Source organism: Rattus norvegicus, chromosome 10 (genome assembly GCF_036323735.1).
Source record: "Rattus norvegicus strain BN/NHsdMcwi chromosome 10, GRCr8, whole genome shotgun sequence".
In the NCBI taxonomy this organism is placed as follows: domain Eukaryota; kingdom Metazoa; phylum Chordata; class Mammalia; order Rodentia; family Muridae; genus Rattus; species Rattus norvegicus.
In genome coordinates this window covers 103498479-103526154 of record NC_086028.1, presented here as the reverse complement: position 1 = coordinate 103526154, position 27676 = coordinate 103498479, and the positions used below count along the sequence as shown (strand labels likewise).

The following is a 27676-nucleotide window of genomic DNA, read 5'->3' as shown; positions in this document are numbered from 1 at the left end:
TATTTTTTTAAAGAATTACTTATTTTATTTATATAAATACACTGTAGCTGTCTTCAGAAGAGGGCATCAGGTTCCGTTACACGTGGTTGTGAGCCACCATGAGGTTGCTGGGAATTGAACTCAGGAACTCTGGAAGAGCAGTCAGTGTTCTTAACCACTGAGCCATCTCTTCAGCCCTGCACCCCCTTTCTATCCCCTACTCCCCAGGCTCTTTTTTGCTCCATTGGTGGGTTCTTGTTTAGGGCAGGGAGGCAAGCCCAAGGCTCTGTCTTCTGGTCACAACCTGATGACAAGGGAGTTAGTCCAGGTCAGACAGACTCACCAGATCCTGTGGTGCCGGGAGCACCGGTGAGCTCACTCACCCCACTAAGTGCACTGAATCACCAAGAGGCCACTCGTTGGTCCCTGGTCACATGTTAGTGGGAGCTAGGCTTTCGCACCCATTTTATAGAGGAAAACAATGAGTCTCAGAGAGGTGACATGCTCTCCTATGAGTCTGGCCCCTGGAGAAGATGGTCTCGGGAGGATGAACCATAAAGTCCAGCAGGTGCCAAGTTGAGATGTTCAAGAGAACAGAAGTGATCATAACCTAAAGGCCAGTACTGGGTCTGCACAGAGATCTCTGGTGCTTGGAACCAGAGCACACAAATGCCCTGGCCACTGTCCATGTCAGAGATGTGAAGGCTTGAGGAGAAGGTAACCTGGGAAGCTTTCCCTCTGCCGAAAGGCTGACCAGTGAGACTGTGTGGTGGGCAGAGCTCCTGACCCACCCTGGTCCCTAGAGGCCCTATGAGGCCCATTGGGAAATCCCTCACCAGATGTCGGCTGGGAGCCATGGTTAGGGTGGAGTGTGTAAGGATCTTTCCTTTGGCTTTAATAAGCAGCTTCAGGTCAAGCCTTATTTTACAAACCCAGTCTCACAAGACGAACCTGCTGTTCCCACTCAGGACACTGGATTGTCACTGAGGTGGTCAGCCGCCCCGCCACACCAAGCTCCCACAGCTTACCTGGTCAAGTTCAGCATCCCGGAGGTAATAACTACAATGGAGATGAGGCTGCCAGCCAGAATGCAGGTGGGTGCCAGGGGTAGCTCCCCTGTGAGGGTGGTTACGAGTTCGGATCGGGCCTCTGCTATAAAAGGGGCAAGAGAGTCATGCAGCAACCCTTGGACCTGCCCTGCCCTGCCCTGCACAGTGGCCAGGTTCAGCCGTTCCCCAGCCCAAACCACCTTCCTGAACATGGGTGTAGCTCCCTGCTCCAGGCCCAGAAGGACCTGCTCACCTGGGGGCAGCAGGATGAGGGCACTACTGTCCACGCTGATACTGTTTTCAGCTACGCACTGGAACCCACTGGAGGTCTCGGACAGCGGGAGGGAGAAGTTGGCAGGCTTTCCGTGGAGTGGCCTTTGCTGTGCCAATACACGCCCATCATTCCCCACCAGGCGGTAGGTGATGGGTGGGCTGCCTGAGGATGCCAGGCAGGACAGCTCTGCAGTGGGACCTGAATCCCCATCCCGTAGGACGAAGTCAGCCTGCAGCTGAGACACTGGCTCTGACGGGGTGGAAGAGGGTAGCATAGGTGTGGTGGAGAAGCTTTTCACATCCCAAATAAATTCTCCTCCTGATGTGTCAAGTGAACCCAGAGACTTAATGTGACTGCTACCTTCTCCCCCAGCCAGCGTGCCCTCTGCACCGAATGTCCAGGCTTCTGGACGGTTTGTAGTATATATGATACAATTTCATCTTTAACATGTACTTTAAAGAAATTCTTTTTTTTTTTTTTTTGTCCTTGTTGTTTTTGAAGCAGGGTCTCTCTACAGATAGCTCTGGCTATCGGAACTCCCTCTGTACACCAGGCTGAACTTGAACACAGGGATCTTCCTGCTTTTACAGTACTAGGATTAAAGGCGCATACCACCACATGGCAAATTGTTTTGGACTAAGCTTTTGAGGGAATCATGCTGGAGAAAAAAAAGTGGAGGCCCAAGAGCTAAGTCCCACCTTACCAAGCTAACACCAAGCAGTTTATCTAAGAAGGTAGCGAGACAGTCAGGTTTCCCAGGCAGCCAGCAGGGGTGCTGGAGAGATGGCTCAGTGGTTAAGAGCACCACATTGCTCTTCTAGAGGTCCTGAGTTCAAATCCCAGCAACCACATGGTGGCTCACAGCCATCTGTAATGAGATCAGGTGCCGTCTTCTGTTCTGGTGTGTCTGAAGACAGCTACAATATATATATATATGTATACACACACACACACACACACATATATATATTTAAAAAAAGAATCTGGGGCAGAAAATAACAAACAAGGAAAACAAAGGGCTGGAGAGGCTCGGCCATTGAGTGTTACTGATTTGCAGAGGACCTAACTTAGACTCCCAATACCCATGTCGAGTGGCTCCCAACAACTTGTAACTCTAACTCCGGGAAATGTAAGACTTGGCCTCCAAAGACACCTTTTCATACCACACATAATTCTAAATAAATAAACAGACTGGGCAGTGGCATCACATGCCTTTAGTTGGAAGGCAGAGGCAGGTGGATTTCTGGGTTCAAAGCCAGCCTGGTCTATATACTGAGTTCCATGACAGCCAGAGCTACACAGAGAAACTCTGTCTTGAAAGACAAAACAAGTGCCCGCCTCGGCACATATACTAAAATTGGAACAATACAGAGAAGATTATCATGGCCCCTGCGCAAGGGTGACACACAAATTCATGAAGCGTTCCGTAAAAACAAAACAAAACAAAGCTACTTTTCTTTTCCAAGGATCCCAGTTTGGTTCTCAGAACCCACACGGTAGCTCACAGTGATCAGCGACTCCACCTCCGGGATTGTTATCTGGCCGCTATGATGCCGCACACATGGGGTGCACAGGCAAAACACTCATGCACATAAAAGGAAAATAAATCTTTAAGCTGGGCTAAGGATGTAGCTCAGTGATAGGATGCTCTCCTGGACTGACAGCCTCTGGCTCAGGGATGAGAGGTGAGAGCTATGGAACAGGATGGCTGGGCTATCTCTCAGTCCAAGACAAGCTCCTTCAGGACAAGAAGAATCAGGTGCTGGAGTACTCGGTCGGACGCTCTGAGCATCCGGACTGACCAGTAGCTACCTGTTCCTGATGGTCTCAGACTCATCAGGTCAGAACACAACCCTTCTGCCCCCTGGGGTGGCCGTGTTATCATTTTGTCCCACAGAGGAAGCAGCTGAGGTCCAGATATTGAGAGACTTGTCCACAACCCCACAGCCAGCTCGGAAGAGACCCCAGCCTTCCTCCTGCTGGGCTTCGGGACCTACGCAACCATTTGGGGGTGGGGGTGGGGGTTGGTTTTTGTTTGTTTTTCGAGATATGGTTTCCCCGTGTCGCCCTGACTGTCCTGGAACTCACTCTGTAGACCAGGCTGGCCTTGAATTCAGAGATCCACCTGCCTCTGCTTCCGAAGCAGAGGGATTAAAGATGTCTCCACCACTGCCCGACCCGACCCTGTGCACTGTGGTGTTGATGCTGGGCTCACGGAGGCCACTGATACTTCCTGTTCCTAATAACGAACAGGAAGTGACCTCTGTGCTGGAAAGGGAAGAAAGGAAGGTCTAGAGTGGGTAGTGTTGGGAACGAAACCAGATGTGGCCACTTGTAGGTTGTCTAAGCAAGCCTCTCAAAGTCAGAGAACTTCAGTTTGCACAGTGACCGTGGAGAAGCTGACCAGCCCCCAGTGGGGGTGGGTGACGTAACCAACAGAACTAACAGCAACCCCCTGATCACCAGCCCCAAGCCAGGCCCCACCTGTAGGTTGATGTGGTTATGCAGGTGAAGGCAGGTACAGGATAGAACGAGGCCTGTCATTGGACGAGAAGGAAGGATGGGCGGGAGAAAAGTCTTAGAGAGGCAGAGCGAGGAGGAGGCAGGCGAGAGAACATGGTGGTGGATGTTAAGGTTTCTCTCTGCACATTTTTTTTTTTTTTTTGGTTCTTTTTTTTCGGAGCTGGGGACCGAACCCAGGGCCTTGTGCTTCCTAGGTAAGCGCTCTACCACTGAGCTAAATCCCCAGCCCTCTCTCTGCACATTTACAGGTTGTTATGGCTATTCTTTTTTTTTTTAAAGATCTATTTATTTATTATATACACAGTATTCTGCATATATAGCTGCATGTCAGAAGAGGGCACCAGAGCTCATTACAGATGGTTGTGGGCCATCATGTGGTTGCTGGGAATTGAACTCAGGACCTTTGGAAGAGCAGTCAGTGCTCTTAACCACTGAGCCACCTCTCCAGCCCTGTTATGACTATTCTTAAGGGGTGGATGTGTACAGGGTTTTGTGTTGTCTAGATGGGCAAATTATATCTTCTCTAGTGGCTGTGAGTTTATCGTGTGGATGTACTGTGGACTGAGGATTTAACATGTAAATCCGATTGTTGGGTTGCAGTTTGTTGAGTCTTGATTTTACCGGGTGGCTGGAACCAGAGAGTTCGAGGCCAGCAGAGAGCCCCCGGGAGAGACACTAATCTGAGATGAATTAGCCATAGTTCCAATGGCCCGCTGGAGCCAGAACTAGTGACTGCCAGGGTGCATGCAGGAAACAGTTCCGCCCACTTTTTTATTTTTACTGCAACAGGCTGCTGCCTGGAGACTGTGTCCTCTGTCATCATGGATGAGTACAGCCTCAGAGGCAAGCAGTCTGTCCCTCCCCACTCTGCTGGCCTCTTCCTAGGTCTCCTCTAATCTCCTCCCTCCCTCAGGCCCTCCACTGATCTCCATCCCACCGGCCTCAGCAGCCCAGTACTCACTAGTCCACAGTTCAGAGTACATCTGCAGCCTGCTGCTGGGCCCATAGGTGCCCAGGTTCGAGGCCGCCTGGCAAGAGTAGGTGAGCAGGTCCGGGCTGGACTTGAGCGTGATATTGATGTTGAAGGAGGCCGGGGTGTAGTCACGCACAATCTTTTTTGCCACCAGGACACCTCGGCTAGCTATGAGAGAGTATGTGATGGGCCGGGGTGCCTCACGGATGTCACAGGTTATAAGCACTCGCCGACTTCGGGGATAAACTTCCAGTACTTTGTAGGCAATGGTGATGCCTGGGCAGAGAACCAGCCAGAGAAAGAAAGAAACCAAGATGATCAGACGCCCAAGGGAAACTCAGGGTTGACAATTCTTCAAAGAGTTAAATAATCGGAACCGGAGAGGAGGCTCAGTGGCCCAGAGCACTTCCAACTCGGGTCAGCTCACAACCAACTGTCACTCTGGGTCTCAGGGATGGACACGCTCTCCTGGCCCTCCGAGGACAGCTATAGGGTGGTTCACATAAACTCATGCAGATACATATACACATGAGCAAGTTGGTTTTTGAAAGAAGTGTAAACCTAAGGGTTGAGGGTATATCTCAGTGATAGAATATAAGGCCATTGGGCTGGAGAGATGGCTCAGTGGTTAGGAGCCCTGACTGCTCTTCCAGAGGTCCTGAGTTCAAATCCCAGTAACCACATGGCGGCTCACAACCATCTATAATGAGATCTGATTCCCTCTTCTGGTGTGCCTGAAGACTGTAACAGTGTACTTATATATAATAAATAAGTAAATAAAAATTAAAAAAAGAAAAAGAAAAAGGTTATCAATCCCTGGGTTCTGCCCCCAGCACCATGAAAGAGGTGAGGGGAGGGGTGGAGATAAAAGAATTAGAGGCTACTCCTGGCCTAAAAGATTAACAATTGTAGTCCTAGACACATCCCAACAGAATTGATGACAGCCTTAGACAGATCCTTATATGCCTGCCAGGGCCACTCGCTCATGGCTACCTCTTTTTTTTTTTTTTTTTTTTTTTGGTTCTTTTTTTCGGAGCTGGGGACTGAACCCAGGGCCTTGCGCTTCCTAGGTAAGCGCTCTACCACTGAGCTAAATCCCCAGCCCCCATGGCTACCTCTTGAGGTGGAAACAGCTTCAGAACTTAACACTGGAACAAGACCTGGGCAAGGACTACGATTAGGTCTCAGGGACGAATGAGGGTCGAGAGGTGTGCCGCAACAGCAGAACCTGTGTTTGCATTGTGCGAGGTCGCAGATTGATTCCAGCGAGGTCAAAAGAAAGAAATGAGCCCAGCAGATGCCACAGACCCTATGAGACCTGACTCAACCTCCGAGAAGCCGGACACAAGGGAAACTGCTACATAAGTATACTTTGCCTTTTGTTGTCTGAAGGAGCTGGAGAGATGGCTCAGTGGTTAAGAACGCTTGCCACTCCTGCAGAAGGCCAGAGCTGGGTTGCCAGGCCCCACACCAGGCAGCTCATAACTGCCTCTATGTCCCATCCCAGGGGATCTGGTTCCTCTTTTGATCCTCTCAGGCATGCCTATGCAAGTGGCACTCACTCATATGGACGCAGAACACACATTCGTATAAATAAAAATAGCAAAAATAAATCTTAAGAAAGAAACACAAGCAGCTGCAGCTGCAGCTGCGGAGAGGGCTCTGCAGTAAAGAGAGTGTCACACAGTGGCTCTCAGATGCCTGTACCAACCCCACTATCAGCGGGAATCCAAGTCCTCTCCTGGCTTCTGTGGGTACCGCCTGAATATGGTTCACAGACAGACAGACAGACAGACAGACACACACACACAGAGAGAGAGAGAGAGAGAGAGAGAGAGAGAGAGAGAGAGAGAGCATGTGACATACACCTTTAATAATCTCAGCCTTTGGGGTTGGGGATTTAGCTCAGTGGTAGAGCGCTTGCCTAGGAAGCGCAAGGCCCTGGGTTCGGTCCTCAGCTCCGGAAAAAAAAAAAGAACCAAAAAAAAAAAAAAATCTCAGCCTTTGGGAGACAGAGGCAGGCAGATCTCTGTGAGTTTAAGGCTAACCTGATCTATATATTCCAGGACAGTCAAGACTACACAATGAAACCCCTCTCAAAGAAGATGGAGGAGGGGGGGGAGGGGGATGGGAAGTAGGGAGAGGGGAAGAGGGGAGGAGGATGAGGATGAAGAGGTAGTTAACCTCCCAGACTGTATACATTGCCCTTGCTCTACTGAGCCCTCGCCAGAGGACACCCATGGAGGAGGCATCCCAGGCTCCTGCAGACATTGGGAAGCCCCAGGCATCTGACCACTTTCTCTCAGATCCTAATTCCCATGACTGTTTCAGGGGAATTTTGTGTCTGCTGGCATTACAGCTGAGTATTGAGGTCAGATACTCCCCACCCCACAGCAGCGGATGACCCATTTTTGTCTAGTTGCTCCCCAACACCAACAGAGCCCACTTCTGTAGCTTTGTGAAAACTTTGTAAACTACCCCTCTTTGAGAGTTTCTTTGTTTGTTTGTTTTGGTTTGTTTTTTTTTGTTTTTTTTTATTTATTTATTTATTTTGTATATGAGTACACTGTAGCTGTCTTCCGACACACCAGAAGAGGGCATCGGATCCCATTACAGATGGCTGTGAGCCACCATGTGGTTGCTGGGATTTGAACTCGGGACCTCTGGAAGAGTAGTCGGTGCTCTTAACCACTGAGCCATCTCTCCAGCCCCCTTGTTTTGTTTTTTTAGATCAAAATAGATTTCCAACCTGGACCTAATGCTAAAGCTGGATCCTCTCTGAGCACCGTCTGTCAGACTTCTGACAAGACTTTCGCCACCTTAATCTTTAGGGACAACAGGTCTCTTTCGGATCCAAACGACATGGTTGGGGCTGGACTCTGCCTCACTGAAGAAATGAGCTCAAGGCCAGGCTGTGGTTCTATGTCTGTCTATTTTTCTACCCCCTTCACAAGAAACAATGAGCTTGACTTGTAAAATCGAGAAGAAAACCAGTCCCTCTCATTTCCATTTCGGTGGCCGGGAATAGAAGCTTGGTTTGCATATGTACCAACTGTAAGCATTGAGAAAATACAGTTTGCTCCCAGAGGAGAAAACAGGGATGCTCTCTTTCCACATGAAGCCGGTGTGAGGCCGACTGCTGGGGTGTTGTTGTTGCTGTTTGTTTGTTTGTTCGTTTTATAGAATTAAAAAAAATATTGTTGTTTTTATTTATTTTGGTTTTTTTTTTAAGTTCTTGTCTTTTTAAAAAAGATTTATTTATTTTATTTATGTGAGTACACTGTCGCTGACTTCAGACACACCAGAAGAGGGCATCAGATCCCATTACAGATGGTTGTGAGCCACCATGTGGGTGCTGGGAATTGAACTCAGGACCTCTGGAAGAGCAGTCAGTGTTCTTAACCGCTGAGCCATCTCTCCGGCCCTTGTTTCTTGAGACAGGGTTTCTCTGTGTAGCCCTGGATGTCCTGGAACTCATTATGTGGACCAGGTTGACCTCAAACTCACAGAGATCCTCCTGCCTCTGCCTCCCCAGTGCAGGGACTGTAGGTGTGAACCACTACACCCATGCATGTTCTTATTCCTAAGAATAAGCCTGGGGTGTTCCCTCCATACTCTGTCCCTGCAGGAAGCTTGGGTTCTTCTATATTTGGTTTTATCCTGAAACATTGCTAACAGCCAAACATCAGCCTCCAGGGGTTGTGAGGGAACAAGGGATCAGCCAGCTTTTCAGAGACCCGTAGCAGAGCTGCGGCCATGGGCTGAGAGGACAAGAAGACAGGACCGCCTCTGCCTGGGTACTTTCCTGAGACCCAGCCACCAGCTCTTTTTTTAGCCGAGACACTAATAAACTCTTTCTTTTTTTGCAGAAAATGAGGAAATGGTAGTATGGTCTGTGCCTCATCTGAGTGAGATCTGCGTCAACACCGCCCTTAAGCAGAACAGAAGGGGATGCCCAGGGATGCAAGGTGGACAGGGAGACAGGGAGGGGACTGCCTGCCTCCACCTTGAGGGGTACAGGAGCTGCAGACATGGTGATGGAGGGCCAAGGGAGGGGTCCATCTAGGGGAAGGAGGTGAGAGGCAGAGGAAGATGGATAGAGCCTGGATGGAGTAGGCCCTTTGCCAGGACTCCTGGGGAGGAAAAGAAGGGGGGGGGTAGGAAAGGAGAAAGGAGGGAGACAAAAAGAGGAGGAAAGGAGGGATTTATCTATCTATACGTGTGTGTGAGTGTGTGTGTGTGTGAGTGTGTGTGTGTGTGAGTGTGTGTGTGTGTATGTGTGTGTGAGTGTGTGTGTGTGTGAGTGTGTGTGTGTGTGATATCTTTATCCCCTCCTTTCCGATAAGCACACACTAGAGTTCCCCAGTCTTCTCTGGATTCCACTCATTAGGCAAGAGCTGTGGGACTTGCTTGGAGCAGGTGAATTTTGTTTCCTATGAAGACCTGGGCCCCGTGACCGCAGCTGCTGAGGATCCCTCCTCCTCCCACACTCCAAACTTCTCCTCTCTCATGTACCCTAGAGGCCTCATAACGGCCCACCCTGCGCTGTAGGGGTAGAGGCCAGAATTATCCATCTGGGTGCTCTCAAACTGTGTCCTCACCGTTCAATAACGTCTCCCAAGCCAAGGCACCTGCCACAGAATGCAGCTGTGACCCAGGTGTCCCCAGTTAGATCCATCTCCCTGCAGCGTGGGGGCTACTCACCTTCTGTCTGCTACTCACCTTCTGTCTGCTCCTCTGAGAAGACACAGGCAGCTATAAAAGAGGAGAGGGGTAAGGGAAGCCGGTAGAGGAGGGAAACTGTCCAGACAGCTTCCTTCCCCGGGCTGATTTCTGACAGTGAGGCCCCGGGGACCAGTTAGCATCTCTGATCACGAGTGTTTATCTTATCTTACTTTACCCAGGGTCTCTCTGTGTACTCCAGTCTGGCTTTGAACTCAGTATGTACCTGAGGGTGGCCTTGGACTCCTAATCTTTTTTTTTTTTTTTTTTTTTTCAGAGCTGGGGACCGAACCCAGGGCCTTGCGCTTGCTAGGCAAGTGCTCTACCGCTGAGCTAAATCCCCAAACCCTGGACTCCTAATCTTTCTGTCTCTAGTTCCTGAGTGCTGGACACACACACACACACACACACACACACACACACACACACCACACACACACACACACACACACACACACATGCCATACACACATATACCTACACACATCACCCACACACCACACACACACACACACACCATACCACACATACATACACCATACCACATACATCATACACACACGCCACAAACATACACACACACATACACAAACACACATACCATGCACACATATACACACTCACATCACCCCACACACACACCATACCACACAGACATACACCATACCACACACACACACACCACACCACACAGACATACACCACACCACACACACACACACACACACACACCATACCATACCACATACACACCATACCACAAACATCACACACACACACCACACACATACACACACACACCATACCACACATACATACACCATACCACATACATCACACACACACGCCACAAACATACACACACACACATACACAAACACACATACCATGCACACATATACACACTCACATCACCCCACACACACACCATACCACACAGACATACACCATACCACACACACACACCACACCACACACACACACACACACACACACACACACCATACCATACCACATACACACCATACCACAAACATCACACACACACACACCACACACATACACATACACACCATACCACACACACACATCACACCATACCACACACACACACACACATCACACCATACACATGTGCACACCACACACCACACACAATACACACTCCAGTGGAATCCAAATGGCGGATGACTCCCTAACAAGGTCTTACGTACACAGGCTGTCTGCTGTCAATATTCTGCTCAGACCCTCCCATAGTCTCCTTCTGCTACTTTGGCTTCCAGGCTGCTCCTGCCTTTGGGTCTCTCTCTCTCTCTCTCTCTCTCTCTCTCTCTCTCTCTCTCTTTCTTGGCCCTTCCCATGATGCCTGCAGGAGACTCACCCAGCATGGGACTCACCCAGCATGGCGGAGAAGAACAGCGGAAGGCACCTCATGCTTCTGTGGGACTGGGGCTGAATGGAGCTCTGGGCGTCAGAAGCTTCCTGGTGTGGCCTCTCCACCCTGAGGCCCCCGATGCTCCTTGAGTGGATGCCTGCCTGCAGCTAGGAGATAACTTGAAGGCCGTGGCTCTCCAGGGGGCCGATACCTGACTCCAGGGACATCTGTGTCCTCCCCTCATTACCTGCAGGGGGTGGAGGGGGCAAGCAAGTGCCTACTGGGTTTGGGATGGGTAATTATCCTGGGGCACCGGCACGGGCCTAATGTTAACACTGGGAATCAGTGGGGTCCTGCTAAGGGGCAGGGAAGAAGGTGCTTTAGTATGCATTGTATTGAGCACCGTATTGAGACCAGGCATCTGCATAGCTGGTGCATTCTGTCTCCAAGTTAGACCTCAGGCGGGATGAGACTCCCTGTCACCTGAGAGTGTGGAGTCTTGTCCTTAAAGGAGTCCAGAGAAAGGCAAGGTCATCCCTTAAGGACCTAGATCCAGCCTAACCTGGACAAAGCGGGCCATGCTACTGACATTGGTGTGGCCTGGGCAGTGCCGTTCCTTCCAAGCCTAAGGCTACACCAGGGCCAGACCCACAGGGTCTGAGGGACGGAGAATCAAAGAAGCAGGTGAGATAAGCCCTGAAACATGCTACCCCATGGGAGACCACCCCTACAGTCTCCTACTAACCTGTGGCGTTCTGGGCAGGCTCAATGACTACCCAGGAGATGCCCGCCATCGTTGGCAGTTCCTTCACAGCAGAGGTCTCCGGCTGCCAAGTCACAGCCCTGTCATGTGTAGATGCTCCACAGAGCCTGACTGACCACTGCACTTAAGCCCCTAGTCCAGCCCTTTTCTCTAGGAAGGCCACTCTAGCCTGGTCCCCTCTTGCCACTCTTGGAGGACCTACAGAGGCCTAGTTTTATCAGGAAGCTGTCTGTGCTGTGGCCCCACAGCAAGGGAGCAGAGGAAAAAGCCGGGGGAAGAGCTAACAAAGGAGGCAGGTCGCCTGGACACCTGCTGTGTGCCTTGAGCGGCTCTGACACTCAGCAGTGTACACCCTGCCCACGCCTGCTGTAAGGTTTCTTCAGTGGGAACTGGGGGAAGGGGAGAATGTTTTGACTTAGTTCCCCACAAAATTCCTGTTCTTTAAGAATTAGTTTCTCAAAAAAAAAAAAAAAAAAAAAGAATTAGTTTCTCGGGGTTGGGGATTTAGCTCAGCGATAGAGTGCTTGCCTAGCAAGCGCAAGGCCCTGGGTTTGGTCCCCAGCTCCGAAAAAAAAAAAAAAAAAAGAGAGAGAGAGAAAGAAAAGAAAAGAATTAGTTTCTTGAGGCTTGAGAGATGGCTCAGTGGTTAAGAGCACTGACTGCTCTTCCAGAGGTCCTGAGTTCAAGTCCTAACAACCACATGGTGGCTCACAGCCATCAGCGATGGGATCTGGTGCCCTCTTCTGGTGTGCCCGAAGACAGAAACAGTGTACTCCAAAAAATAAAGTAAGTTTTAAAAAAGAAATAACTTGGGGTTGGGGATTTAGCTCAGCGGTAGAGCGCTTGCCTAGAGAGCACAAGGCCCTGGGTTCGGTCCCCAGCTCCGAAAAAAAGAAAAAAAGAAAAAAAAAAGAAAGAAAGAATTTGTTTCTGAAATGAGGATTTTTAAAAAAGACTTTATTGGGGCTGGAGAGATGGCTCAGCGGTTAAGAGCTCGGACTGCTCTTCCAGAGGTCATGAGTTCAATTCCCAGCAACCACATGGTGGCTCACAACCATCTATAAAGAGATCCGATGCCCTCTTCTGGTGTATCTGAAGACAGCTACAGTGTACTTATATATAATAAATAAATAAATCTAAAAAAAAAAAAAGACTTTATTTATTGGATGTGTGTGAGTACATTGTCTCTGTCTTCAGACTCACCAGGAAAGGGAATCGGATACCATTAAAGATGGTTGTGAGCCACCATGTGGTTGGCTGGGAATTGAACTCAGGACCTCTGGAAGAGCAGTCAGTGTTCTTTACTGCTGACCCATCTCTCTACCTCCATGGCTATCTCCATCAGCATCTATCTCAGGGCTCTCTGCTGCAGACTCTGTTCGCATTCCCAGCATCCACCCAACCCCGTGGTTATGGTCCCAACTCCCAATAACCCATTAAAAATCAAAGCTCTAAAGCTTTTAATTTATCAATCAGATTTATAGCAGTAAATTCTCACTCACAAAACGTCCACACAATAAAATCAGAGCCAGTTGATATTGATATAAACTGCCCACCTAGATAAGACAAATTGTCCTTTAATAATCCATCCCTTATAAGGTATTCATAACTACCCAGGGCTAATTAAAGACCCACAGGGGTGGGTTGTCCTTCTCCTTCTCCATCTTCTCTTCCTCTTCTCTCCTATCTTTCCCACCTTACAAAAGCTCTGCCCCTGACTTTCTTTTTCACTGCCCAATCCCAGGCCTTGCCTTATCTTGTGCCTGCCCTAACCTGCATATAGACATCCATCCACATAGGCATGTGTGCCTGAGTACATATGTTTGCCATCTGTGGCAGTCAGAAGAAGGCGTTGGATCCCCTGGTACTAGAGTTATACAGGGTTGTGAGCCAAGATGTTAGCACCGGGAGCTGAACCCAGGTCCTCTGCAGGGGCCCTTGCTGGCTGAGCTCTCTCTCCAGCCTCTATTTACCTTTGAAACAAGGTCTCACTAATGTGGTCCTGGGCAAGCAGAGCAGACACATCATTCACAGTGTGTCAGTGCGGGTCATCTAGGCCCTGTGGCACACACTGCAGGTGCTGCCTCGGCCTCCTGGACTCTGACCACTGCCATAGGGGCTCAGCTGCCCACGCCTGGACAGTGTAACTCCATCTGCAAGCCTTCCTCAGCAACCCCCCAATCTCCTGCTCATATCTCCCCTTCCCCAAGCTGTACTGGGGGGGTAGGGCTCCAAGCCAACCCCTCCCTTGGAAGTGCCATCTCCAGAGGCCCTGGTTGTTGTCTGATTAGCAGCTAGTCTCAAGCTCTCTTCCTACTTCTCCTGTTTGGGTCTTTTGAGCACGACTTCACCATGTTTGGTTTAGTTTTATGCTGATGCTGTTATTAGATGGTTTTATTTTATTTTATTTTATTTTATTTTATTGTTTGAAGCAGGGTTTCGCTTTGTAGGCTGTCCTTGAACTCACTAAGTAGACCAGGTTGGATTTGAACCTATGGAGACTCACCTATCCAGAACGCTAAAATTAAAAGGGTATGCCACCATGCCTGGTCATTTTTTTTTTTCTAGTATATTCGATACAAGTTCTACCCTGTGCCCTGGCTGGCCTTGTAACTCACTATGTAGACCAGGCTAGCCTAAAACGTAATGGCTAGCCTGCTGCCTCCCGAATACTGGGATCACATGCACATGCACGTGCCACCAAACTGCACTGGTTTTGTTTTTGAGGCAAGGTCTTGCTGTGGAGTCTACACTGACCTCAACCTCATAATCCTCCTGCCTAGGCTTCCCAAGGGTTGGGATTATAGGTGTGGGCCATTAGCCTGGTTGAAAAACAAAAACAACAAATAAACAAAACCCCACAAATAAACAAATAACCCCAAAAGATTCCACTGTGGCAGTGTCTTAAGAGTTGATGGTGTAGTGCTGGAGAGATGGCTTAGTGGTTAAGAGCACTGACTGGGGCTGGGGATTTAGCTCAGTGGTAGAGCGCTTACCTAGGAAGCGCAAGGCCCTGGGTTCGGTCCCCAGCTCCGAAAAAAAGAACCAAAAAAAAAAAAAAAAAAAAAAAGAGCACTGACTGCTCTTCCAGAGGTCCTGAGTTCAAATCCCAGCAACCACATGGTGGCTCACAGCCATCTGTAATGGGGGATCCCATGCCTCTTTCTGGTGTGTCCGAAGATAGCTACAGTGTATTTATACATACATACATAAAATAAATAAAATTAAAAAAAAGAAAGAAAAAAAGAGTTGGTGTAGAAGCTCAGGCCCAGGAATCTGTCTCCAAGCTGCTCCCAGGTGATTTTGTGACTGTAGCTGCTATTGTTCACCTGGATGGTTTGTGACCTTCCTCCTACTGGGCACCAGAGCCTACCTGTGCCCTTACAGGTCTTATTGCTCCAGGAACAGGGCCCTGCACCCCTGCCCTGTTTGTGGCCCAGGGATTGGGGACACCACCTTCCAGGGCCACCTCCTACAGTACATTTTCCATGCTTCTCAAACTGTAGACCTGTACTTGCTGCAGAAACCCTAGCATTTAGAAGCACCTAATTGATTACAGATGGGAGGGGGAGGTCATGTGGTGGCCAGGCAACTGAAGCAAGGGAAGTCTCAGGAGGGCCTGAAGTGGCCAAGTCTTCAGAGGTCACCTGAGAAGACTCTAGTGTCTGTGACAGAAATCAGGGCAGCCGCTGCAGGTGTCTCAGCTGGGTGGAGGGAACTGTGATCGTCACAAAGCACTAGGAAAGCAGAGGCAGGAGGATCAGGAGCTCCAAGCCAGCCTGGGTATGTTTCCTGTTGGAAGAGTTCCAATCATCTCCCAGGGTTCCCTCTGCCTCCCAGCTAGCAGCTCTGCACACTAGCTGCTTGAAATGTCCTCACAGAGCGGGGAGCAAGACTTTAACCCCGCACTTGGGAGGCAGAGGCAGGAGGATCTCTGTGAGTTTGAGGCAGGACAGCCAGGACTATGTAGAGAGACCCTGCCTCAAAACCAACACACAACAAAGAAAACAAAAACAAAACAAACAAAAGTCAAGAGACACAGAAACTGCCCCCGAGGCTGCTGGCTTGTTAGCTTCAGAACTTTGTAGAGCATGCCTTCCAATCGGTGGGTTCAAAGCAGCTACAGCTTCCAACTTCAAAGCTTCTCAAACTCAAAGAACTTCATGGAGGGTGGGAAGGAGAAAAGGAATCCCAGGCACAGCTGCAGGCCGCTCCCCTGCCCTGCCTTTACAGCCCTGAGAGAAGGTACCCCCCCACACACACAGGTCTCAGAGTGGCAGGTCTGTACCTGGCACTGAGAGACTGGCGGGGTGTGAACTGTCACCCCTCGGAGGCTCGAGTGGTGCCAGAACCAGGTTCTGCAGAGGTGTGGCCATTGTTGGCATGGAGTCTTAGACTCCGTCCACAGTTGCCTGGCAACAGCCAGGTGTGCCTGACTCACTATAAAAGGGGCTGCTCGGGGTTGGGGATTTAGCTCAGTGGTAGAGCGCTTGCCTAGGAAGCGCAAGGCCCTGGGTTCGGTTCCCAGCTCCGAAAAAAAGGACCAAAAAAAAAAAAAGGGCTGCTCGACAACTCCTTTCTCTTTTGCTTTCTTGCTCTCTCCTCTTCCTCCTTATCACCCCTCTCTCCATTCCAACCCCCTCTCTTTCCATTCCCCTCCCCCTTTCTCTCCACCTGCCTCCTGGATGACCTCTACTACCTCTCTGTCTCTCTCTGTCTCTGTCTCTCTCTGTCTCATCTTTCTCTGTCTCTACTATCCCCTCAACTCCCCTCCCCATGCCCTGAATAAACTCTATTCTATACTATATCAGAGTGTGGCTGGCACCTCAGAGGGAAGGGATTCCTCTGCATGGGCTCGCAGAGGCACCCTCTTCCCCTGCATCATACCACCGCGCCTTCACCAAACATATCCCTGGCCTCTCTTTATAAAACACAACAGCCATGATCTACTTTCCCCAAGGGACCCAGACATCACTGAATTTCAGCAAGCCATTCTCCGGCTCTGGGGTGGCTTCCAAGCTCCACCCTGGTTTAGTGTGCCTTTGGGGTCCACGTGTTTGGTTCAAGACCCAGCACTGCTTCTCGCAGAGCATGGCTTCACCTTTGTAGGGGCACAGAAGTGCAGGTTTGTTCCAGATCAGCTCTTGCAGCCTCATGGAGAGAAATATACAAATGTTTCTGAGAGCAACTCTAAGAAATTCCAGTGTTTCAAAAAATATATATATATTTATAAATTGCACCCGTGAGTTTATATTCATACTGTTTTGTACACTGTACAACACTCAATAAAAATTGAAGGAATGAGATAAAAGAGGTAGAAATTCTCCTGTTCTTCTTGGTGACCTGAGGGTGTGGCTCACTTTGGAGAACCTTGCCAGAGGGCCAGGAGCCATCTGTAGGCCGTGGTTCGGGGTGGGGTGGGGGTGGGGCAGAGAGCATGGGCAAAAGGAGGTGGAAGGGCGGGAGTGGAGGCGCTGGAGGAAGCTGAGGTAGAGCCGAGGGACGTGGGGTCGGTGCTACAGCTCTGTGAGGCTGGGGAAGTGAAATCTGGAGGCGGGAACCGAGGCACTGGGGGTTCCGAGGCTCGAAGAGCTCAGCCTGGTGGAGGATCCCAGCCAGGGTGTCCTGGGACCAGGTGAACCTGGGCATGGGAATCCCGGGCAGAAGGATCGTGGACGCGAAGCTCGAAAGTGAGGGGACTCGGGCTCTGGGCTCAGCTCCGGCAGCAGCCGCGACAGGTCATCCACCAGGTGCCACTTCTCCTGGACTTGCTGCGCAGGGAGAACAAGAGAGCAGAAGTTAGTTAGAAACAAGCTGTAGCCAGGAGCCACGCCCGCAACGCAACCAGAGGCTACGCCCCCGTCAGGACGCGTTCTTAATGCAGTAGCGGGAGGCCACTAGAGGCCCCGCCCCTAACCTAAGACTCGGAAGCACCATGGCCCCGCCTCCAAGGCGTCCCAGTCCCTACTCGACCACGCCAATAACCTAAGGCTTTGCTTCAACCCAAGGTCACGCCTCCACGGAAGTAGGCTGCCTGTCGCAGGACCGGAGGATTTCTTCCTAACCTGGAGGTACACCCAACCACAAGGAAGAAAGAAACCCACCTTCCCAGCTCGGTCCTTCAGAGTAGCTAGCTACACACTCAAGGGTCTGGCCACAGTGCCATGCACACTCACCCACACCAGTTGCTTCCTCAGCTCATGGATGGCTCTGGCATTCGCCCGGGACTGGGAGATGCAAACGGTCAGGACGAGGCTTAAGGCAGATAGGACTCCAGTTCAGTCACCTCTCAGATCACAGTCATCCTCATCTGGCCTGACTTCCTTGCCTCTCCCCCCCGCCCCCCAAGTCTCTGTCTTTAAGACAGAGCCTTGTCCTGTAGCCCAGGCTGGACTGAAGCTCATTCTGTAGGTAGGGTGGCCTCAAATCCACAGCAATCCTCCTGCCTCAGCTTCCTGAGTGCTGGGATTACAGGTGTGCACCGTCTGCGGACTCACCATTAGATCCCTGTGCACACTGCTTTACCACCATCACCCCTTCTTCCTACAGCCCTGGAGTCTTCCAGCACGGCAAGTAGGTTCACCTGGGGCTGTGCTTCTTCGGTGGTCATGCAGTCCTCACAGCATCCCAGGAGGTCAGAAGTACCTTACAGTATACCCCAGGTACCTATCTTTGAGCCCTCATTTCCCTGGCTCCTGCACTCCCGGACACTGTCTAGAGATGCTCAAGTGTATACCATCCACCCTGGGGAAGAAAGGAAACCCCTGGAGTTTCTCCCTGTGTCCTGATGGACAGTCACCTGAGCAGAAAGAGGAGTGGGAAGCTGAAGGCATGGGAGCTGAGGTAATGGAGGGCATACTGGCCAGGAAGTGGGAGCTGGAGGGCCACCAGCTCTGGTACCACCTGCCAGGGGGCCGAGTAGTTTGTGAAGAGGCCACAGTCCCAGGAGGAGTGGGTGCTGGAGAGATGGGAGCAGACAGGCCTGTCAGAACCTGGGGTAGGAGCTGCTGGGCCAGCCCCCCAAGTCTCCAGCCTTCCTCACCTGCTGATCACGTAGGCCAGAGGCACTGCAGCCAAAAGCAAGCCAAGGAGCAGCACCAGATGGAAGAAGAAGATGGAGCTGGAGGCTCGGAAAAGCCGTGGGGATGCCTTGGAGTTCCTCAGGAGGGTGTACTGGGGGGTGGGCGATAACAGGACTTACCAGGGTGCTTTGTAGACCATGGAGTTCAGAGAAGGGAGGGTAGAAACAGAATGCAGCCTCGGGGTCTCCTGAACCAGCCCCCTCACCTTCTTTTTCTTTTTCTTTTTCTTTTTTTTTTCTTTTTTTCGGAGCTGGGGACCAAACCCAGGGCCTTGCGCTTGCTAGGCAAGCGCTCTACCACTGAGCCAAATCCCCAACCCCCCCCTCACCTTCTTGATGTAGAAGGTGAGAAAGAAGAAGACACTGTTGAGTAGTGACAGCAGGGGGCAGTAGAAGAGACCCATCCAGGTGACAGTCTGTGCAGCCACGATGTCCAGCACGTTTTTGGGCACCAGGAACTCCTCCCGGTCCAGCCAAGTCCAGAACCAGCCTGAGAAGCGCTCTACTAACAGCCTGGGGTAGGGAGGATCTGGGTACTCTCCAGGCAAGTATTCAAGCCAGGAGGTCTTCCCTATGGGCCACCATACCCTCACTCAAGGGGACACACCTAGCTCACGCTTGGCTGTGGCCTCTGGCCATCCCCTGGGGTGTCCCCATGTAGCTCACCTCCGAGGCAGGCTGACCAGGAAGGCGAAGGCCACGGTGAGCAGGAAGTTGAAGATGATTAATTTATATAATTCTTCACCCACCGAGTTCTCCCAGCACTGCGGTGCAGAGAGGGGGAGACCAGATCCATCACTATCCTTAGGTTCCTCCAGATTCTCTTTCCTCACTCATTGCTTTCTTGAGTTGGGGGTGGGTGGGTTGGCGGCTGGGGTGGGTCTCAGTGCCCGTTTGCAATCAGACATGACCTCAGGGATAGACTAGAGCAGAAGACTCCCATGCCGGGAGAGCTAGGGCAGGGTGCAGGGCGCCCCCTTGGTGCATGCCGTGGTATGGCAGCTCCACTTCCAGCTACTCACAAAAATGAGACCCGGGGAGGGACAAGGACTACAATGGACTACTCTGGAGTCTGAGGTGGGGCTTTATGGGGAAGGATGGGGCTGCTGGCCACCTGGTAGTCGCAAGCGTTGTAGCCGTAGGTCTCACAGCTGGTCTTGTTTCTGCCGATGCACAGCACCGTCTGACCCAGGGAGAAGGAGAACATCCCCAAGCTGACTAGCTTCAGTACCACGCACCTGCAGGCGGGGCATCCGTCATTCGGGGATGCGTCAGAGGGTCGGTACGACTCTATCCAGGCTGGTGTCTAAGATCCTGTGTCCTGGGCTCTGCCCCTCTCTCGGAGCTCAGCCTCCTTCCAGCTTGCTTTTGCTCCCGTCAGTGTTTCTCAAAACGCGTTCCTCAAATCCGACGCTACATGATTCCCAGGGAATGGGTCCCGTTTCTAAGCCAGTTAGGGAAATACTGTGCCACCCAGCTATCCTCCTTGCTGCCAGCTTTACAGTTTATTCAGATGAGTCCCACAAGAGAAACTGCACTTTCCTGGGTCCTCAAAGCTTCAGGTCAGATAACATCTGCTTTCTCCTCTTTTATTTCCTATGTAGCCATGGATGGACCAGAACTCACTCTGTAGGCCAGACTAGCCTCAAACTTACAGAGATCTGTCTGCCTATGTGTCTGAGGGCTGGTGTTAAAGGTGAGCACCACCAAGTCTGGTCACCTTCTGTCTATGTGTGTGTCTGTGCGTGCATATGCAGGTGCATGTGTGTTGGGTACACTCTCCTGTACATGTGCATGAGACTAGAGGTTGACTTTAGGTCGTTGGTCAGACTTTCTCTCTCTCTCCTTATATATTTTTAAAATTTAATTTTTGTTCATTTATTTGAGACAATGTCTCACTACATAGCTCAGGCTGGCCTGGGGCTCATTCTGTGAACCAAGTTGGTCTCAAACTCTGCCTGCCTGTCTTTGACTCCCGAATGCTTGCTATCTATCAGATCCCATCACAGATGGTTGTGAGCCGCCATGTGGTTGCTGGGGATTGAACTCAGGACCTCTGGAAGAGCAGTCAGCACTCTTAACCACTAAGCCATCTCTCCAGCCCTATCTTTATTTTTAAAATTATGAGTTATATGTCTGTGTGGGGGCATGTGCCTGTAAATGTAGTTGTCAGTCAGTGCCAGAGGGGTTGAACTTCCTTGGAGGAGCTGCCTGACCTAGCAGCTGGGAAGGTAATTTGGGTCCTCTGGAAGAGCTGTGCCTGGTTATAGCTGCTGAGCCATATTTCAAGGGTCCACTTTAAAATTTTAATTTGGAGACAGAGTCTCCCACTAAACCCAAAGCTCTGCATTGAAGTTACATGGGACACTGAAGTCTTGGGACTCACCCATCTCCCCGACCCCGCCACCGCTGTGTGGAGTGTTCCAAGCACATGCCACAACACCCAGCTTTGATGTGGCTGCTGGGACCTGAACTCAAGTCTCCTTTAATGCTAAGCACACACCGTATGGCTGAGCTACATCCCAGCCCCACTAGTTAACTCCCGGGCTCATAGCTCAGTATTGTGTGCTTCAGAAACACAAGCCACACCTACTTTTTGAATGTGTCAGGACCACATAGCCTTATGGCCTGGATCTGTGACATGCCTATAACCAGGACAGTACAGTGTCCCGTGTGACTAGAATGGCTGGCAACCGAGGCTTGGTCTCCAGTTCAGTAGGAGCTGAGAGGCAGAAATGGCTGCCCTTTGGGGTACCTTAAAAAACCAAACCAAACCAAAAAAACAAAGGCAAGCCTGGTACGGTGGTGCAAACCTTTATTCCTAGCACTGGGACGCAGAGGCAGGCAGGTCTCTGTGAGTTCAAGGCCAGTCTGGTCTACAGAGCGAGACCCTATCTTAAAAACAAACAGCAAACAATTGATGCACGACCTCACTTTTCTTTTTTTCTTTTTTCTTTTTTTTTTTTTTCAGAGCTGGGGACCAAACCCAGGGCCTTGTGCTTGCCAGGCAATAGATCTACCACTGAGCTAAATCCCCAACTCCTCACTTTTCTTTCTTTCTTTTTTTTTTGGTTCTTTTTTTTGGAGCTGGGGACCGAACCCAGGGCCTTGCGCTTCCTAGGCAAGCGCTCTACCACTGAGCTAAATCCCCAACCCCACTCCTCACTTTTCTAAGGATGCATTGTGTACTCTAGGTTTGCTAGCCTGGGTGCTCCCAGGCTAGTCCCTGTCTCTTTCCTGTCTCAGCACAGGGCTGCTGGGGTCACAGATGTGTGCTACCACATCTGGTTTTCTACATGTGAGCCAAATCCCAGCTCGGGCTGTCAAGCTCGCTCACACGGCATGGACTCACACCCTCCGAACCCTCTTGGCTGACTTGGACAGTTTTGACAGCATCTTGCCGTGCAGCCCATGCTGGTTTCGAACTTGGGACTCCCTGCCTCGGCATCTCAAGTGCTAGTTTTGCCGCCATGCCTGGCCCAGTTTGAGCTGTTTTTTAGTGTGTGTCTCAAAGCAAATCAGAATCGACCACAAGGGATGCAGAGAATGGGTCCGGCGTTTCTAGGCTGAGGGTCTGGCACCTAGTGCTCATGCTTTGCAGGAGCTGTGGACTTTTTTAAATGTTTTTGTTTGCTTTTGTTTGTTTGTTTGTTTTAAACAGGACTTTTCTGCATAACCCTGGCTGTCCTGGAACTCACTCTGTAGACCAGGCTGGCCTCCAACTCAAAGAGGTCTGCCCGAGTCTGCCTCCCGAGTGCTGGGATTAAAGGTGTGCAATGCCACCACTGCAAGTGTCCACAGCTGGTTTTTGACTCCCCAAAGCCAAAGAACATCCCAACCCTCTAAATGGCCCTCTGCTTGGTGCAGGTTGATGGCGCCCTTCAGGGGAAGCCTCAGATTTGGGTCCCTAAGGTAGAATGTTCTAGAAGCACTGCTCACCTCCCCTTTGGTGTAGTGGTGAATGTGTGAGTCTCTCAGTTCAGGGCCCGAGGACCACAACGCGCCACCCCCGTATGCTCACCAGAACAGGGTGAGATTGACTTCGGTGCTGGGAGGGTAGTTCTCCACCTGGATCAAGACTGTGAACAGTTGGGGACCCAGGAAGTTGACCAGGGCGATGACTCCAGGAGGCAGGTACTGGAGCACCAAAAAAAGGGACTCCTGTAGGGGAAAGGAGGGGAGGTCAGGGTTCTGAGGATGGGACTCCCATGCAGGGTCTTGACCTGAGCCCCCATTTCTCTCCTCTGCCGAGTGGGAGCACTCTCCTCCTCCCACAGTCCACACCAGAAAAAGCAAACAGTAAAGAAAGGAGTTTAACTGTCCAGTACCTCCTTGTTGTCCTGTGAGTACTTGGTGGCCCAGAAGATGGCGCTGATGGCTCCGATCACTAGGAGTACAATGAGGACGTTGGTACGCAGGTAGGTGAGAAGGCGGCAGGCCTTCTGGGCCCGGGTCTGCTGTTGAGCCAGCTCCAAGCGGTGGCCCTCTTCCAGCTCCACCTGATGGGCAGCAGGGAGGGGTCTTGAAGTACTCCACATTCATGCCCACTTTCACCCAATCACTCACTAGCTACCTCTGATCAGACACTCTCTCACTCAGCTACACACACATGCACATGCACACACATGCGTGTGTGTACATGCCTTTTGTTGTTGGGTCTTCTATTTTTACACTGTGTGTGTGTGTGTGTGTGTGTGTGTGTGTGTGTGTGTGTGTGAATGCCATGGTGCACACGTGGAGGTCAGAGTACAGCTTGTAGGAACTGGTCCTTTCCTCCCACCATGGGATCCAGAGATGAACTTTAAGCCGGCAGTCTCCATGCAAGGCCCTTGACCTGAAGAGCCATCCCGCCAACCCCTCCTTGTTGAGACGGGGTCTTGTCTCATAATCTTGGCTGGCTTGGCACTTCTGCAATTGTAGCCCAGGTTAGTCGCAAACTCAGGGCGATCCTCCTGCCTCAGCCCGGGATCCCAGTGCTGGGATCAGACATGTAAGACAGGGTCTCACTATGCAGTCCTGGCTGACTTGGAAACCACAGACATCCTCCTGCCTCTGCCTCCCAAGGGCTGGGATTAAAGAGATGTGCGCCGCCAGGCCTGGCTCACACATTCTTAGAACATTTGCGTGTTCTCAAAACACAGCTGGCTCACAGTGCGAGGGTCGCTCTTTTTTTTTTTTTTTTTTTTTTTTTTTTTAAGATTTATTTATTATGTATGCAGCATTCCACCTGCATGTACATGTGCAGGCCAGAAGAGGGCGTTGGATCCCATTACAGATGGTTGTGAGCCACCTTGTGGTTGCTGGGAATTGAACTCAGGACCTCTGGAGGAGCAGTCAGTGCTCTTAACCGCTGAGCCATCTCTCCAGCGCCACGGTCACTCTTATTCACAGTCACACACTATCCCATCGCACCTGGGGCTCATTTAAATATACACTGTGAATGTCTTCAAGCCCGGCACACTTGAGCACACTCACACAGCCCCTCTCCTCCGCTTCCATCAGCACACACGTGTGCTTGGGCGCGCGCTCTGCCTCACGCACCTTCAGTTCATTGCTGATCTCGTGCTTCTTGATGGTGGCGGCTTCCCACACCCGGATGCAGAAGTCCCAGGATGAGAACACTTTGGCGCTGAGGGGCGTCCTGTAGCGCTGGCCCACGAGTGTCTGCTGTGGGAGGCCTTCTGCCATCCTGGAGGAAGGGAGAAAGACTTCTGTGGGGGTCTCGCCACTTTGGGGACCAGGATAAGCCTCACTGCTAGCTGAGGATCTCCTTGCCCCAGGAAGGAGGCCTGGAGGCGACATGGGATCTTCCCTCACCTCTGCAGTATCACACAGAAGCATAGGAGCAGGCAGGCCAACGGGCTAAGGAGGTAGGCCAGGCGGATGCTGTACGCTGAGCTGCTCTCTGGCCCTGCTCGGTAGGCACCGTAGAAGAGATAGGTGTTGTTGAAGGCCTGGAGAATGAATGAAGCTGAGTGCAGGGCCCTGTTCTAACGCTCGCCCTGGAAGGACAGCCTCTCCCTGGGTGTCCCAGGCTGGCCTTGAACTTGCAATCCTCCTGCCTCCATCTCCGGAGCGCTTGCAGGTATGTGCCACTGTCCTGGCCTAAGAAGACTCATTTTACAGACACTCAAGCCAGGTAACTTGCCCAAGCCTGCAAGGATTTGGATCAAGATACTGGCTCAGTGGCCTCCAGGAATTGGGAGGTACCCCCTCCCCCAGTCCCCAGACAGGGTTTCTCTAGGTAGCCTTGGCTGTCCTGGAATTTGCTCTGTAGATGAGGCTGGCTTCAAACCCAGAGATCTGCCTGCCTCTACTTTTCAAGTCCTGGGATTAAAGGCATGGCTACCACACCTGGTGGGAGGTGCTAAGCTCATAGGTCTGGATTCCTTCTGCCATTTGTCTCTTGCTGGGTTCTATAGGTCATGGGGACACATCCCTATGTCCCTGGATCTGGCCTGGCTGGCTTGTGGAAGAGTCTCCCTTAAAAGCCAAAATCTCAGGGGTTGGGGACTTGGCTCAGTGGTAGAGCGCTGCCCTGGGTTCAGTCCCCAGCTCCGAGAAAAAAAAAAAAGCCAAAATCTCTCTCGAGGGAGCAGGGGTCCTTTCAGACTGTGGTCTCCCAGATGTCCTAGAGCATTGCCAGAAGATACCCCACTTACCCTGCCAGTTAAAACATTCCAAAGTGGGTTGTGGAACCTTGGAATGTCACTCTGGGGCAGGGGGCTGCCGGAGCACTGGAGACCTGCTGGGTGGGAAGAGAAAGGCATCAGGATAGGGTCCCCCAAACAGGTGACACTCTGTCTTCCAAGTCTACTGTCTCTACCCTAATTCTGAGGCTGTCTGAGGAACTGGGAAGAAGGTCATGTGGAGGAGAATCCAAAGCTAGCCCTTGCAGCATGCCCAGACTGATATCCACAGGGTCAGCACTCACTCAGTTTCAGGGCAGGGCCTGGCTCAGGGGAGCGGAGCCAGAGCAGGGGCAGCAGCACAAAGCAGGCAGTCAGCAGCATGGTCAGCAGGTTGAGCAGCAGCAGGAAGCGAAGGAAAGTGAAGTAGGACTGGATCCCGGTCCCGAAGAGGCCTGTGGGAGAAAAACATGGAGAGTCAGCCACGATGAGAATCCCAGGACTGTGTGTCGTGTGCCAATGTGGACGAGCCCAGGGCAAAAATAGGGCTTCGCGCACAATTAACTCCAAAAGGCAATCGCCCAGCTAGGTGTGTACAGGAGAAATTCGAGGAGTGTACAAGGACGGAGGGGCTGACGAGGGAGGTGGGAAGAGAGGGTCGGGATGGGATCCTACCTCCAATCTCGTAGAGAGCTCCCTCCCAGAGCCCGAAACCGCGGCCTAGCCGTTTTGCTGCCTCCCCCAGCTGCTGTCGTGCCACCTGCCTCGGGCGATGCCACCGCTGCCAGCAGGAGTTCTTCACGCCCTCGGGCTCCCGCAGTTCCCTGCAGGACCATGGCGATGGGGCGCCCTTGAGTCATCCATCTGACAGGTGCGTCCCCGGGCGCCCCCACCCTCACCCCTGGTCCGGTGTGGCTCAGCAGCACTCACCGGATGAAGCGCTTATCTGCCATGGCGTAGGGCAGCATCCGCACAGGCGTCCGGGAGGCGCATAGCCGCTCCACTTCTTGCTTCCACAGATCCTCCGAGGACGCCTGGGATTCAGATCTTCGTGGGGCTGGTCCTGACTGCACCGACCACTGGCGAAACATCCCAGTGGGCGCGCGGGACAGACAGGCAAGATCCTTGCTCGCAGGAGTAACGAGGGGAGCCGAGCTCCACCTTGGCCCTGCCAATGTTCACAAGTGAAAAGAAGCCTGCTGGGGTCGGACCCCGGGCTGTCCCACTCCACCTCTTAAACAGACCCACTGACCAAAGGCCTTAGTTTCCTGCCTGTCAAATGCGGTGAAAGGCCTCCAGGATGTGAGGAAAGAGAAGCCACCGGCAAAGCAAAGGCCGGCTGTCATAAACCTTAAGCTTTGGAAAAACATCATCCCCAGTCTTTTTCCATGTGCTGGTTGGTTTTTTTGGGAAGTCACCCCTGTCCTGAACCCGGACAGCTCCTACAATACAGCTTCCTGCAACACCCCAGTCCTGGATGTACTACGGCTCCGTTCTGTGTGTTTTGCCCAGGCTGTGTCTGCTCTGGCGTTCTTAAGGGACCCAGAATAGGAGGCGTGGCTATATCCCCAACCAAGAGAAAAGAAGGTACCCCCTCCAAACCGTCCGGAAGGAAGCAATAGCCTTGGCCTTCTTCCCCTCTCACCGTCCTTATCGTCCCGGGGCAAGCAGTTCACAAAGGGGCAAGGGACTAAACTCCCCGAGGAGCCCCCTGCTATGACCAGCTCTCAACACACCAAACAGGGTGGTGAGGGAGTGGGGAGTGGGTCACGTGACAGGAACCCGGGGGTGGGGGCCCACTGCGTCTCCTCCCCTCCACCCACTCCCGCCTTCCGCACAGTTTCCTCTCCCTCTGCGTGCACTTCCTGTCCTTGAGGGACACGGGCACAGGTGAGAGGTGTGCGGTGGGCACGCACCAGGCCGACCTGCTTTTCTGTGCTCCCGCTCCCGCAAGCCCCCTTCCTGGCGGCCAGATCTTAGACGTGTCCTGGTGCAGGAACCCTTATCTGCGGTCGGCAGTCACCGCAGAGTGACATGGCATAGTGATAGGTGGAGGTGATTGGCTCTCCGGAACCCTGGAGTTTTTTCTTTTCTCTTTGTGTTATTTCAAGACAGGGTCTCACTATGTAACTCTGGTTGTCTTGAATTCATCATGTAGACCAGGCTGGCCTTGAACTCACAGAGATACTTGCCCAAGGTTGGAATTAAAGGTCTGTGTCATTACCACTGGGTGGCAGGTTATTTCTGAACTTCCCGCCTTCATCTCGGGTGCCCTCCCCATTACTATGCCCTGGTCAGGGTTTGGCAC

General features: G+C 51.7%; 2 protein-coding genes and 1 non-coding gene across 20 annotated transcripts; 1 reads left to right on the top strand and 2 right to left on the bottom strand.

The window, feature by feature from the left end:
• Positions 1–22: 22 nt before the first annotated feature.
• On the bottom strand, positions 23–12088 carry C10h17orf99 (smilar to human chromosome 17 open reading frame 99). Of its 9 annotated transcripts, none has more exons than XM_063270048.1 (6): positions 10918–12025; positions 9521–9553; positions 4787–5074; positions 1282–1551; positions 1008–1128; positions 23–129 (listed from the first exon to the last, which is right to left on the bottom strand). In XM_063270048.1, exons 1-6 carry the CDS (start codon positions 10952–10954, stop codon positions 54–56), a joined length of 825 nt encoding a protein of 274 aa, XP_063126118.1. In that variant the 5' UTR covers positions 10955–12025; the 3' UTR covers positions 23–53. The 9 variants fall into 9 exon arrangements, 8 of the variants coding, with proteins under 8 accessions (XP_063126118.1, XP_063126119.1, XP_038943430.1 ...); XM_063270049.1 differs by having other exon boundaries at positions 1008–1131; positions 10902–12020; XM_039087502.2 differs by having other exon boundaries at positions 23–283; positions 10918–11212.
• On the top strand, positions 2633–2736 carry LOC120095354 (U6 spliceosomal RNA). The gene has a single exon (XR_005490834.1). It is a non-coding gene; the product is annotated as a U6 spliceosomal RNA (small nuclear RNA).
• A 4570-nt stretch (positions 12089–16658) lies between the features above and the next one.
• Tmc8 (transmembrane channel-like 8) lies at positions 16659–27650 on the bottom strand. Of its 10 annotated transcripts, none has more exons than XM_006247821.5 (16): positions 27285–27650; positions 26299–26536; positions 26044–26192; positions 25674–25823; positions 25402–25487; positions 24557–24693; positions 24281–24428; positions 23068–23238; positions 22761–22900; positions 19854–19977; positions 19406–19503; positions 19069–19252; positions 18701–18831; positions 18458–18616; positions 17835–17913; positions 16659–17429 (listed from the first exon to the last, which is right to left on the bottom strand). In XM_006247821.5, the coding sequence occupies exons 2-16, from the start codon at positions 26457–26459 to the stop codon at positions 17175–17177; spliced, it is 2172 nt and encodes a 723-aa protein (XP_006247883.1). In that variant the 5' UTR covers positions 26460–26536; positions 27285–27650; the 3' UTR covers positions 16659–17174.
• Positions 27651–27676: the final 26 nt, after the last annotated feature.

Coding starts and splice junctions, on each gene's coding strand:
- C10h17orf99 (XM_063270047.1), bottom strand. CDS start 10,954: ATGAGGTGCCTTCCGCTGTTCTTCTCCGCCATGCTGG. Junction 9,554..10,917: donor GTTCTTCTCCGCCATGCTGG/GTGAGTCCCATG, acceptor CCTCTTTTATAG/CTGCCTGTGTCTTCTCAGAG. Junction 1,132..1,281: donor CCTCATCCTGCTGCCCCCAG/GTGAGCAGGTCC, acceptor CCCCTTTTATAG/CAGAGGCCCGATCCGAACTC.
- Tmc8 (XM_006247818.5), bottom strand. CDS start 26,741: ATGATGTTTTTCCAAAGCTTAAGGTTTATGACAGCCGGCCTTTGCTTT. Junction 25,488..25,673: donor AGGCCCTGCCCTGAAACTGA/GTGAGTGCTGAC, acceptor CTTCCCACCCAG/CAGGTCTCCAGTGCTCCGGC. Junction 19,253..19,405: donor CTGGTCAGCCTGCCTCGGAG/GTGAGCTACATG, acceptor TCCCTACCCCAG/GCTGTTAGTAGAGCGCTTCT.